The sequence below is a fragment of the Lissotriton vulgaris genome, chromosome 10 (assembly GCF_964263255.1).
Source record: "Lissotriton vulgaris chromosome 10, aLisVul1.2, whole genome shotgun sequence".
NCBI classification, from domain to species: domain Eukaryota; kingdom Metazoa; phylum Chordata; class Amphibia; order Caudata; family Salamandridae; genus Lissotriton; species Lissotriton vulgaris.
In genome coordinates, this window is record NC_141698.1 from 880,872,384 (window position 1) to 880,886,439 (window position 14,056).

At 48.3% G+C, this 14,056-nt stretch overlaps 1 protein-coding gene and 1 pseudogene across 4 annotated transcripts in view; both read left to right on the forward strand.

Annotated features, from left to right (window-relative positions):
• The window catches only part of CDK14 (cyclin dependent kinase 14), a 2,039,605-nt gene that overhangs the window by 1,652,521 nt on the left and 373,028 nt on the right, over positions 1–14,056 (forward strand). For all 4 annotated transcript variants that reach the window (XM_086941837.1, XM_086941840.1, XM_086941838.1 and 1 more), the window contains one exon: positions 917–1,056. In XM_086941837.1, coding sequence (XP_086797963.1) covers positions 917–1,056 — 140 coding nt within the window. The remainder of the gene's footprint in view (positions 1–916; positions 1,057–14,056) is intronic.
• Positions 11,150–12,384, forward strand: LOC147688942 (importin subunit alpha-5 pseudogene; annotated as a pseudogene).

Genomic DNA, 14,056 nt, shown 5'->3' on the forward strand with positions numbered 1-14,056 from the left:
CCCACACGGGAATGGTTCCTATTTGGGGATTTACACAGGAGGGTGCCAGATGTCTTGGTTACTGGTTATAACTGACTTTGTACCAGCATATATTTGTTATTCGTGTACTATTTCAAGGCAATGCTCGGGTGGCTAAAGGAGAAAATTCGTGCATTCAATAGCTTTCTTTATGATTTTCTTTATTTGGTTTGACGTCGTGGTATAGGTTGTTGCCATTCCTATTCCTTCATGTTGTTTCTTTGTCTTTGGTGCAGTAACTCCCTCTCTGTTGTTGTTCAACACACATTTGAAAGCATTTTTCAATATTTTATTCCGATAGGAGTGTGCCAATGATTTTAGTTTCAGACCAACATTGTGTTATGAACTCATTAGTGGCACTGCAGCTGCACTTGAACCTTAAAATTGACTCATGTCAAGATTCTCACACAATGCCATAGGAATAAATAAAAAGGAAAGAGTGGCCTCTTCTATGTTATGTGTCCATAAAAAGTGGGCATGATCAACATATTTATTTTCATGTGAGGAAATTTGCACTTTGCATTTGGACCCTTTCAGATGAGGAAAGTACATCTTCTATAACACTATTGCAGAATCGTATGTATGTTCTGAATGGGTTTACATCAATGTGTATACAATGCCACACAAATATTGGCAGAACTATTGGCAGTCATTAATTTCCCATTAAAGTTTAGCCTGGAGCTAAAAATCGTTTTTGGTCAGGGCAATTTCCATCGATTGCATTACAAATTAGAGTGGTGTATCATAACACTGCCCCTGCTTTCTCCAGGGACCTCTCCACTGCAACGAAATCATGTTGAGGGAATTACAATGCCAAGACAGCCCAGACCGAGAACACTACTAGCACTGTAACTAATATGATACTGTACCAATTACATCTTTGATTCCTGTATTTCAGGCTGGGCCATGTGAATCATGCAGAGGATCTTGCTTCTAAATTGCTCCAGTGCTTCCCAAAGAACAGATTGTCAGCTCACACAGCCCTAACCCATCACTATTTCAGTGATCTTCCTCCACGGCTATGGGAGTTAAGTGACAGTGAGTACTGTAATATTTTCATCCTGTATTTTATCATTCATGTAAAATGTTAGCAACTAAATGGAGTCGTTCTCATGGAAAATAAATGCAATTTCATTAGGGGTTCCCAATGTGCAAAATAATAAAAAACTGGCAATGTATATAAAGCAAAATATAGAGTACTAATCTATGGTGAGGGTATTCAAACATTGTAATGCAAATTCTGGAACTTTAATTTTTCCCAAAATGCTTTTTGAGTTGCTACACGATAAATTGATGATATTTCAAGCAGGCAAGTATGTATTTACTAGAACAACTCTTAAAACATCTTTAATTTCCCCAGAACCATCATCTGACTTACAAATGTACCATTCAACACCCAAGATGTGAACTGGGATGAAAGAGGCTCTGTTTCCACAGTCACCAAGCTGACCTTCTCGTGTGGCCCACATCACTGATTTAGATGTGGATCTGCAACAGTTGACAACTCTAGATACCTCTTTGAACATGTCCCTTTCCATATCTCTATCACTGGCTCCTCCTCTTTACCCTCTGTCCTGAACTCTTTACAGCCCAGCCCTCTGTGCATTCACCTCTCCAGCCAGTTTCACTTTCGACCTCCCATACCAGTGTCCCATGCATCTCCTCTGTAATGTTTTCTAGCTGCTCAATATCAATTTGCAACCATTCCTTATTTTTCCATAAGTCGTTTTACAGATCAATCTCCATCTGTTCCAGTCTCTATTTGCTGCATAGGTTTTCGTCTTTGCCCACTGTGTCAGTTGCCAATCCTTCCTCAGTTTTCTCTCTTTGACCTTTGACAGTTTTCCAACCTTCCTTTTTGTTACTGTGAGAAGCTGGCTTGGTAAATGGTGTACACTTATGTAAGTGGGCACCTTGCACCAATCAAGACAACCCTATGGTGCTTTTATTGATCTTAGACAACCTAGCAAGCTCTTTAAGTGGTAGCTATGGAGGGAAACCTTTAGGCTTAGTCCAGGAGTGTAAAGCAGCTTGTTTCACCAGAACATAATCTTATTGATATAGAGTAAGTGAAAAAGAATCACAGAGTGTATTTTTAAAAATAGGTATTGATTATCTCTCACTAACACATACAGATATCTCCTAGCCAGAGATAAACAGGTAAGTAGCACGTAATACACTTTGGTCACCAGGGGAAGACCAAACCATATACTAAAATAGTGGTATGCGAACCACGACTTAAGTTAAGACTATACCCAGAAGACATAGAAGTGCCAGGGACCCAATGAACCATGCAAGGTAAGTAACCAGGAGCCCCACAGAGGCAGTGTGCAGAGTGGGAACACAACCGCAGGATCAATGCAAGTCAATAGGTAAGTTGCGGTTGCAATTTTAAAGACGGACCCTTCCCAGTGGACCCTGAAGAAACCCCAATGGAAGACAGAAGGTTGGATAGTCACGCCACCTGTGAATACCTTAGGAACCAGGATACCTGCCCTAGGGTAGCCGGACGCATAGGTGTGAAGTGGCGTCGGAATCCACAGTCGAACCCAGTGCAGGACTTCAAAAAGATGCCACTGCTGGAGAAGGAGAAATTGTCCAGTGGAACCCAGACGTGAAGTCAAGTGGAGGAGTATCTGAAAGCAGAGGGGACAGAGTCTATGCCACTTGGAAGTGACCAGGAAGCACAGAAGACGAATGCCCACCAATGTCGGGTGCTACGGAAGAGTTAACACAGACCATGGGGCTGCAGCTCTGAGGACCAGGTGGCACTGTGGAAGGCCAGGAGCTGTTCACAAGCTGTCCCACGTCAGATGTCGAGAGTTGAAGGGTCGGTGTCTGTCTGGAGCACCAAAAAGCCATGGCAACTGCAGACAACGTGGAAAATGAAGAAGGTGCAATGTCGGGACCAGCAAGGTCCAGGTGACTCACCACAAGTAGGGGAGTCAGGGCAGACCCCAAGCAATCAGGGGAGACCAAATAATTCAAGGATGACCATCAAGAGCACCACAGGCCTGAAGCACTGGAGTTACAAGAGGACCTCGAGCAGCTCACCCAAGAAGCAGGCCCACAATGCAAGTGAGATGGTGAGGATGAAGATCTTGGTCACTGGAGATGCTTAATATTGGTGATACTTGAAGCCCGAAGATCTTGATGGAAGGAAGCCAGCAAGCCTTTGCAACTGCAAGTTGAAATGGTGTACAGGGGATTGGTTCCTGCGGCTCCGACAAGGGAAACTGGCTTCAATCTTGGTGAGAGGAGATGGCAGGCCTCCAGGGATGTGAATATCAGCAACCTGTGTTGCTGAGCCGTTCGGAGTCCATGGGGGCTCAGGATAAGCTTTGTTGCAGTGCCTGCAGATGCAGGAAAGTGACTCCTTCACATCAAAGGAGATTCCTTCAGGTGTTTTGGATGCAGACAAGCCTTGGAAGGTTTCTGTATGGTGCACAGGCACGGACGTTGCAGCAGACGAGCAGGTTAATTAGATCAGGAACAGCAGGCATCTTCCTAGTTGCAGCTTTGATGCTCAGAGCAGAGTCCCAGACAGTCAAAGAAGAAGTGTTGTCTGAAATTAATCTTGTCCCACGACAAATCTAGCGTCCCACCCACAGGTAAGCCCTTAAATACCCTACGTAAAGGCTTGGGATGATTCAGGGGTCCCTCCACACAGGAGGGGCTGGACAAGGGGGGGATACTCCTGTGTCCAGTTTCACACCGGAGCGGGAGCCACCAGCTCCCTGAACTAGTTTGAACTGGACTATTCATGGAGGGCTCAAAGTGTGCCCTGCGTAGACTATGTGGTGCTGGCAAGCGCTCCCACCCTGCCCCAATACTCTGAATCCTGTCTGGGAGGTGGTCACACCTCCCTGTGACAGGTTACCTATTATTCCTCCTTCCCCTGCCTGAGCTTGGCTTAGCTGCAGGAGGGCAGAAACGTGTCTCTGACCTGCAGCAGCCCTGGTTTGCGGTCCGGGCAAACTGGTACCAGGAGCACAGAGGGACTCCCAAAGGAGCTTTACGGTGCATTGAATCATACCTTTCACACCGTTTACTGTGTGGAATGTATGATTCCAACATCTTTAAAACCAAAAATGATAAGATTTGTTACAGCCGTAATGACGCGGTGACCCTGTATATGTCATATGGCTGTCTCACTTACAACCCGGGAGAATGAACTCTGTTGGCTGTAGGGGCATCCTGCCCATGCAGGGGCACCCTTACACTTAGAAAAAAGCACCCTGCCTTCAATATTGAAAGTCCTGCCTTAGGGGTGACTTATAGGTTTTAAGTGCGGTGACCTGAGTTATAGGGAAACCTATATCTTTCGTTAGTGGTGCTAGCAGCAGCTTACGCAGGCTGCAATGGCACGCCTGTAGTTACCAATTGAGTGGTCTCCCATGGGTGGCATAATACACGCTTCAACCCATGGGGGACCCTTGGTGTACCTATGCCCTGTGTTCTTTTTTAACATATACTAGGACTGATAGGTACATCTCAGATTTGACACTGGTGTACACTTAAGTACTTACCAAACCAATTTAGGCGGAAAAGAAGATAGACTAGGGTCATGATTAGCAGGATCCCAGTCAGACTAGTCGGAAACCCTCACAGCACCTGGAATAAAAGTGGGGGTAACCACGCAGAAGGATCCTACCTTCCTACAGCTGCCATTTAACTTAGCTGGATAAAGTTTCTCAGTTCTTCCATTCTTTTCTCTTCCAGCTCACTATGTTGGTTTATTTCACCTATGTTCTGCTCCTCCTCCTCATCCTGAGTGTTAGCTTCTCAGCCTTAGCCTCTTTGCTTGTACTCTGTCCAGTGGTGGCTGCTATGGGGCCATGGTGGTGGGGTGGGCAGTAAAGGCGGGGGCAGGGAGGGGCAGGCGGGGAGTGTTAAAAAAAAAAGAGAATTGCACTTACCTGACCACAGCCTACTGTCCTGCGTTCTTACTTCGATGAGGCAGGAACAGGAAGTACTTAAGTTCCCTAGCCAATCACAACGCATTGGTCTGAGCGCTGTGGATCGGCGCTCAGAGGGAGTGGGAGCATGGGCAGGTTCTCCACCCAGGCTGTAATGGAGCCTGGTTGGAGAACATGCAAAGTGTGCATGGCAGTTTGGCCGGCCCGAAATGGCAGTCCAAATGGTCATGCGCAACTTAAGTGCACACACCATTCCTCCCTCTTCTGGCTGACAGCCCAGCCCCTAAATCAAACTGTGTCAGTACCGTAAAAATTAAATTTTAATAACGTTATTTTATTATCATGTTATTTTTCATGTCGGGGGACGGTTCTCCGCCTTAGCGGAGGAGCCGCCGATGACTCTTTCACATCCAACTTTCTCCTCTCCCAATCTTCTGGCAACTTTACTGCCTGCTGCCTGTCACAGAACAGTAGCAGTGAAAATCTGATTGCCTATTTTACACATTTCCCGTCACTCTTTGAAAGAGACTATTCAACAATCAAATAGGTGCAGGGGTTGTGGCTTAAGTATTCAAGATGGTTGATGCTATATGAAGGAGCTCTGCATGGAACCCAGTTATCTGCCTGCATCCTCCTTGCACTGGTGGCGATCAACCCTTCTGGCTCCCAGGGAATGTCTAACTGGGCGGTGGCAACCTTGGGGTAGTGATGTAGGTGACCCAAACTGTTGGCGCATGCCTCGTGGCCCGGGGCCTTAGCTACTGTGTGTCGCGGCGCACTGGGGCCTAGAGCTTAGCCCAGTGGCCATGATCATTGGCAGCCCAGCAGGTGGATAAGGTGCTCCTCTCATGCTGTGGCCACGAAGCGAGAACACCAGCGGTGCCCTTCAACAGGAGTGGTTTAAGTGAGGGACAGACTCATAGATATTTTTCCCACCCTGAGATCCCTGAATGCCTCAAAGCTTGGGACGGCGGACCTCACGCTGATGATCTTGTGAATCAGGGACAGGTGAGCGGGCTGGGGGTAAGGTCGCTGGGCTCCCTGAGGTCCCCCAATGGGGAGGCACGGTGTTGGGGCTTTGGACTTAAAGATTTCCCTGAGTAAGGATTGCTGGCCTAGACCCTCACTTGCCCACCGAGGCCCTCACTTGCCCATCCGTTGCTGGAGAAGGGGGACCCGAGAAGGGATGGAGCCAAGTTGGGGCTGAGCGGTCCACCAGCCAGAGAAGATACATGCCCTAGCCTGAGAAGCTGAGGCTGCGAAGACGCCGGGTGTGGTGGTGTGGGGTCCTGTGCTGGCCAGCATATGAGCTGAGTGCTGTTTTGGAATGCCCTGCAGAGAAAAACTGGGGGGAGCCTTTGACCAGGACTGATTCTGACCTGGGTTCCATGGCTGGTTCTAGTTCTGAGTGGAGACTGATGGTGTGGGAAAAGAACACAGGCCACAGTGGAGGCTGGAGACATGGTGAGTCGGGTATGGCAGAGGTGCTGCAAACTGTTCAGAGTGTGGCCAAGAGCTTAAGCCTGCACTCTGCCACTGGTGGTGATCTGTGTACCATCTTGCATACTGGGCTGCTAGTGCTGCACGTTGCTGTCTTGTATCAAGGCACTTACAAACGGGCCCATGACCACTAACGTGCCCTCTCTTCTCCTGAATGGACACCAAGCCTGTGGCCGGCACATGGACACTACCTGACCTGCATCCTGTACCCCAGAATCCACTGGCAAGCCCACGAGCCCCTGACTGGGCATTGCAGTGGGTTGCAGATTGCTCCGCTTACTGGGGTGCTCGTGCTGTGAGGTGCTGCATCCATCCTTGGCACTTGCAAGGCGGTCCTCACCCATTGAGGTGCACCTTCCTCCCTCCAACTCGGGTCATTACCTCTGTTGGTTTAGGAGCATCTGCGTTCTGGAACTGACTGCACTCGCTGCACTCATCAGCACTGCCCACATTGGTTTTACAAGAAGTTTATTTATTTATTTAGAAACGTATAAAGCGCACAGCTACCCCCAACAGGGGTGTCTCTGCGCTACGGACGGTAGGCAATTTTAAGTGTCTCTAAGCGGCTAAGTGTTGGAAAACAGCCAGGTTTTTAAATTGCGTCGAAATAGACATTCCGATTCAGTCATACAGAGAGACAATGGCAAGCTGTTCAAAGATTGAGCAGTGAGCAAAAGCGCTGCCTCCCATTCTAGAGCGATGAAATCGGGGAGTACGTAAGAGGCATAGATGGTTCGATCGAAGTGATTGATTGGACTGGGCATGCTTAAGTCTAGCTCTCAGATAAGCAGGCCCTTGACCCTGCATTGCTCTAAATGCCAGAACTGTATGCGGCTAGTCACGGGCAGCCAGTCTAGCTTTTTAAGTGAGGAGAAATTGAGTGACGGTAAGGGATGTTACATATCATCCTTGCTGCCGCATTCTGTACAATCTGCAAACGTTTGACCAAATAGGCTGGCGCTCCAACATACAGGCTGTTGTGATGTTATAAGGGCATGAATAATGGTCCTACGAGTGTCAACGGGAAGAAAAGGGAGAATTTTACCAATCATGCAAAGCTTGCCAAAGCACGGAGAAGTCACCTTATTTATTTGAGCCTTGCAGGACAATTCGTTGTCAAATTGAAAACCAAGATTCCTAGCAAAATTCACCGGTGTAGGGGGAGGGTTCAACTCAGGTGGCCACCATAATAAGGGTGGAGGGGGAATTTTTTGATTAAAAAACAGCACCTCGGTATGGTCCGAGTTGAGCCTGAGAGTGTTACGTGACATCCTAGAGGAGATGTTGCTCAGGCAGCGTCTGAAGTTGGAGACACTAGTGTCAGAGTGATCTCTAAATGAAAACTCCAGTTGTGTGTCATCAGCATATGAGATCACTCTGACCCCACAGGATTAAATCACAGTGACCAGTGGCGATAGATAGCCATAGAAAAAGTTGACTTTCAGACTGCCCATGAGGGTTCCCCTCCATTGACCATAAACTGGACATTGTCCTGGGAGTCATAGAGTATTCCTGAGTCTCTCTAAAGAATAAAATTGATGCAGTTTAGACAGACCTCATACTGCTGTACGATGACCACCATAAACTTACTGACAAAGTCCACACTGTGGAGCGGTCATTGGCTGCTCTTCAGCCGCAAACTCAAGATACACAGACCCGGCTGAGCACACTATGTGATAATTTTTGCGTGCTGGAGGAGAGATCCTAGGATGACGAAGGCCGCTCCCTCAGAAAAAACTTTTGTTGTCGGTTAACTGAGAAAGCGGAGGGTCAGGGAGCAGTAGCCTACCTGGATTATGCTATCACACTATTGTCTCCTACCCTGCTCTGTAGCCATTCTTTTCAATTGAACGGCCCATCCAGCCAACTTCTGCACTACAAACATCGCAAACTTATCTTGAAAGAGGCCCTTAAACTCGACAATCTGGTGGTGGACAATGTATAAATAATGATTTTTTTCCTCTTGCAAGCTGATGCTGCAGCAGCAACGTAGCTCATTCCTTGCCATCAAGTGCAGCTCCAAGTTCTGGTGGGGGGCATGACCGACTTCTTCACATATCCTAAGGAGGCCTGTGATAGAGTGTAACACTGTGGGATAGAGGGCTCTACTCCATTGTGCCAGCTGGCGGCAGACTTTGGCTGGTGTCATCGGTTAAGTCACCAGCCAGTGCAGGCCTCCCAGATGCGACGTTTGACCGACTTGGAGCAGATAATTTTAGGGAAAGAAAGCTTGTGCCGTGAGCCTCACAACCTGGATGAGTAGTAGCTGCCTGAAGCTCAACTTCAAGAAAATGGAAGTCCTCCTCCTCAGATCCACCCCCTCCACGTGGGATGACATCTGGTGGCCACCCTTCCTTGGCATCCCTCCAACTCCCATGGACCACGCCCACAACCTCTGCATCATTCTCCACTCCTTCCTCACCATAAACTGACAGATCAACGCTGTATCCTCCACATGCTTCAACACCCCACGCATACTCTGCAAGACCTTCAAATGGATCCCCCAGAATCCAAAAAAAAAGTCACCCACACACTCATCACCGGCAGATTGGACTACTATGCCGGAATTAACAAATATGTACTCCACAAACTCCAGATTATCCAGAACGCCACAGCCAGACTCGTCCTCAGCATCCAGCACCTACGAGACCTCCACTGGCTCCCCGTCGAAAAATGAGTGACCTTCAAGCTGCTCAAACATGCCTACAAAGTTCTCCACAACACCGGACCTCAATACCTCAACAAACTTATCTCCTTCTACGCCCCAACAGAAACCTCCACTCCGCTGACCTAGCCTTGGCCAAATCCCCCGCATCCACAGAGCCAGAACGGGAGGCAGATCCTTCTCCTACACCATATCCAAGACCTGGAACGAACTCCCCTCAGGATCAAATGATGCCCCACATTGCAAGTAATCAGGAAGAGCCTCAAGGCCTGGCTTTTCGAATGACTGAGCTGCCCGATTACCCCTCCCCCACCCCCAACACCTTGAGACCCTCACGGGTGAGTAGTGCGCTGTAAAAATCCCATTATTGATTGTGGGCAGATGCAGTGTTTTAAGGCCCAACTCCGCTTTCGGACACAGATGGAGATGGCACTAAATCCACCATTGATGATGGCTACTCAACATGTTGCCCTCTTTGGCTCGGTTTTGCCATGCCACCCAGTGTGACTTCTTGAACAGCAGATGATATCCTTTTTAGCTTCATTGGACATTGACAAGCATTAATGGTATCCTTGCTATTAAACTGTTTTAGTAGCGAAGCATGATGTTTCACTTACAGAGGACTCAATTCTGTCCCTTGGGACTTGTGTTGTTGCTGGCTATTTTGGTTGTGTATAAAGACTGCAGACCCAGATGTGAAATCCCTTTGAGGTAACATTGATTCTAGGTGACAGACCCCCAATCGCTTAAATTGCCCACAGACGCTCCACTGGCGCGCTTGGCCATTGGAAGGGACGTTCCCCTTCTATGCCGCATTGTAGTGAATGTGTTTTTCTACCTGAGCGCAGCTGGTGCTTGTGATCTGGTCATTGTGTGGCCCGCTGACTGGGGGCTGACGCCGGCTGACACTTTTTTTCCACCCATGTCTGCTTCCATGATACTGAGGCTTATCCCCACTGGATGACCCTGGCCTTTGGATGACGACTCGTCAGATGGGTTATGGTAATCACAAATTGCCCATCTCCCCATACTGTCCTTAGAATGGCAATTATCTGCTGCTCTCTCTGGGGCTCTGGGGGCCCACTGACCTAGGCACCCACCAAGATGGGGACTGCTTTAGAAGTCACCTCCTAGATTTGCCCTCCAGCCCTGGTGGTGGACCTGCATGTGACTTCCTACCTGCAACCTAAATGATGCTTCTGTGCTCTGGCCTGGAAGGGGTTTTTCATTATAATGCTCATTGCCACACAATTACTTAACTCTGAGGGTTCAACGTGCTTGTACATGTATGGCAAGACCCCAGTTGCAGACGGGCTTCCGTCTCAATTTTATAAATCGTACACTCCTGTTCTTGTCCCACTCTTGAAAACACTATATGACGAGACCATGTCAGTCACTTTCCTCCCCCTTCACTCTGCAAAGCACTACTTATACCACTACCAAAATCGACCACTGGTGCCCCTTAACGGGGATTACAAAATACTTGCACCCGGTGTGCAGATGCCATCGGTTGGAACTCTGGTGCCTGCCTCAGGTGCTCAGTGGAGGGTCCCCTGCTGCCTTCATCCATCGTCCTGGATGAACTGGCCGTAGCCCTGCAACCAACACCTGGTCTGTAAATCGATTTTTTAATTTTATTTTTTTAAATTGTTTTAATGTTTCCTAACATTGGCGTGCCTACCTCTCTCCCGCAGAGGAGCTGCAGTTCGCCAACGCTTCGCCATCCGGTCTCCGGCACCACTTAATAGTCTGCTTGCTGTTCGGCTGTCCGGAGAGCCTTAAATCTGCAGCTTTCACTTCACTGCCCCCTTTCTGGCCGAAATCTGCCCCTGTAATCAACTTTGCGCTGGAACAAGCTGAACCAACTCTTGGAGAGTAAAGTGCACCATTTAAATTATTGTGCCATTTTGCAACCCGGAGATCGGCTGCCCGGCGTGGACCGCTTTCCGTGTGTCCCAGATCTGCAGTCTGCTTGATGCTGTGCTAGCTGCTATCCGGCCCGATCTCGGCGGCCCAGCAGTGATTGCCACCCAATTGGTGTATCAAAATGACTACTCCAGCGAAAGAGAACGTCCGTCTGAAGAGTTATAAGAACAAGTCTTTGAATACTGATGAAATGAGGCGGCGGCGTGAAGAAGAGGGGCTTCAGCTGCTCAAACAGAAGCGTGAAGATCAGCTTTTCAAACGAAGAAATGTTGCGTGTGCAGAAGAAACTGAGGAAGAAGGCATGCCTGATGGAGGATTTCATGAAGCACAAATCAATAACATGGATCTTGCTGCAATTGGCACCATTACTGCTGATATGATTGAAATGGTTTTCTCAACCAAATGTAAATGTAAATGTATTGCGATTTATATAGCGCACGTATCACCCGAAGGCATCAAGGCGCTTGCCTTGGGAACCCGTCCTGGCGTTTCCGTGTGAGATAACCCCTAATGGGCATCCCCAAGGTGAAAGCCAGGCATCCCGCAGCGCATGGGCCGCCGTAGTGGAGATTAAGCAACTATTGCCCAGAGTTGCAGCGTGGGACCCCATGATTAGAATCGGCACAGAGGCGAGAATTATCGAATCCGTGGACATTTTTGGGCTCAGGACCCTGCCGCGTCGTGAATTGAACGCTGGTCCCGGGCCAGACCTCTGCATCAGGGTCTGCCGCTCTAATCAGTGAGCCACACTCCTCCACAACCAACCCAGAGTAGCAGTTGTCAGCCACGCAGAAATTTCGAAAACTCTTATCTAAAGAACCGAATCCTCCTATTGATGAAGTCATCGGTACTCCTGGGGTTGTGGCCAGATTTGTGGAATTCCTCAAGAGGATAGAAAACTGTACATTACAGTTCGAATCTGCCTGGGTACTGACAAATATTGCATCAGGAATTTCTCTGCAGACCCACATCGTTATTCAATCAGGGGCTGTACCAGTTTTCATCGAGCTGCTCAGCTCAGAGTTTGAAGATGTCCAAGAACAGGTAGTCTGGACTTTTGGTAACATTGCTGGAGACAGCACTGTGTGCAGAGACTATGAAAGCAACTGTAATAAAGGCGGCAGGATGTTGCAGTCTAATACAAAGCAGAATCGCCTCACAATGACCAGAAATGCAGTGTGGGCTCTATCGAACCTTTGCCGAGGGAAAAACCCTCCTCCTGAGTGCCCGAAGGTCTCACCCTCTCTTGCTGTGCTATCCTGGCTCCTCATTGTGAATGACACTGATGTTCTGGCAGATGCCTGCTGGGCATTATCGTACTTGTCTGATGGACCAAATGACAAATTCAGGCGATGATTGACGCAGGACCCCTTGCCTGACCCCTACATGGCTGCCACTGTAGTCCCTTCCATGTTGTGCTCCTACTTTGAGATATTTAATTTGACATTCACCTTTCCCCCATCCAGATATTAAATCAGTGAACTTACCCCCGACCGTGGAAACCTAGTTTTCTGGCCAATGCCCGGTGGAGCTACCTGGTGGCTAAAGAGGAGATGGGCTGTGGACTTTCCCCCTTCGGACATCACCTACCCAACTGGACGTTGGGCAGATTTTTCTTGCGTCTCTTTGTCATATGTTCCCTCCTACCCCTTTACCCTACCTCATTACCCCTCTACGCTCCATTTATTTAGCCCTCTATGTTCTCTATGGGCCAGATGTAGGTCATTTTATTTTACCACTTCTTAAATACCGAATCATACCGATTCGGTATTTAAGAAGTGGTAAAATAGAGGGTGGGAGATGTAGGTATTTCTGAATCGGTATTTACCGATTCTGTAAATACCGATTCGGTATTGCCCATTGATTCCTATGGGCCTTGAAGCCCAAAGGAATCAATGGGCAATATCGAATCGGTATTTACAGATTCGGTAAATACCGATTTCAGCAAGGGTGCAGGGGGTGTCACTTTGACACCCTCTAGCACCCCAAATACAGGCATGTGTGCCATGTGGCACACAGACATGCCCTAAGGGCATGTCTGTCTGTCACATGGCTAGGTGTGCATGCACACCTGGATTCGGTATTTTACCACCCAATTGGATTGGGTGGGAAAATACCGAATTCTGAAGGCCTGTAGCACTCTAAACAGTGCTACCTACATCTGGGTTTTACCGAATCGGTAAAATTATCGATTCGGTATTTTACAGATTCAGTAAATTTACCGTTTCGGTAAATTTACCGAATCTGTAACATATTGGCCCCTACATCTCGAAAACCAATTACCGATCGGTAACGGCCGAATTCCGCCGTTACCGACCGGTAATTGGCGACCTGCATCTGGCTTTAAATGTTTTCCCATTGAGACCTAACTATTTGGCCAATGCCCGGTGGAGCTACCTGTTAGCTATAGAGGAGATGGGTTTTGGGACTTCCCACTCGACCGTCACCTACCCAGCCAGACTTTGGGCAGACTTTCCTTTGTCTCTCTACCGTACCTCCCTCCTACCCCTTTACCCTTACCCCCTTCCCATCCACACTTCACTCATCTCGTCTTCTATGCTCTTGTAATTTGTGTCTAGCAACTGATGTAAATCGTAACTGATGTAATTTTGTAATTTGTGGAACCTCATGTAAAGCGCTCTGATACCCCCGGGTCTAGCCAGCGCTACATAAAACCTTTGCCCTCACCTGTCCTTGCCCTAGTCCCCACCTTGTTTACCGGTGAATTTCCTGCGTCATTTGAGAGCTAACTGTTTTGTCTGATGCCCGATGGAGCTACTTGGTTTAGCTATAGGGGAGACAGGTCGGGGATTCCCTACTTGGACGTCACCTACCCAGTCGGTCTTTAGCCAGACTTCCTTTCGTCTCTCCTGTCGTCTCTTCGCGCTGCCTCCCTCGATTTATATCTCTACTTCTCTCCTCTCTCAGTGTATTGAAACTGAACTATTTTGTCTGATGCCCAAATGGAGCTACATGGTTTAGCTATAGAGGAGATGGGCCGCGGATTCGCTCCTTGGTCATCACCTAC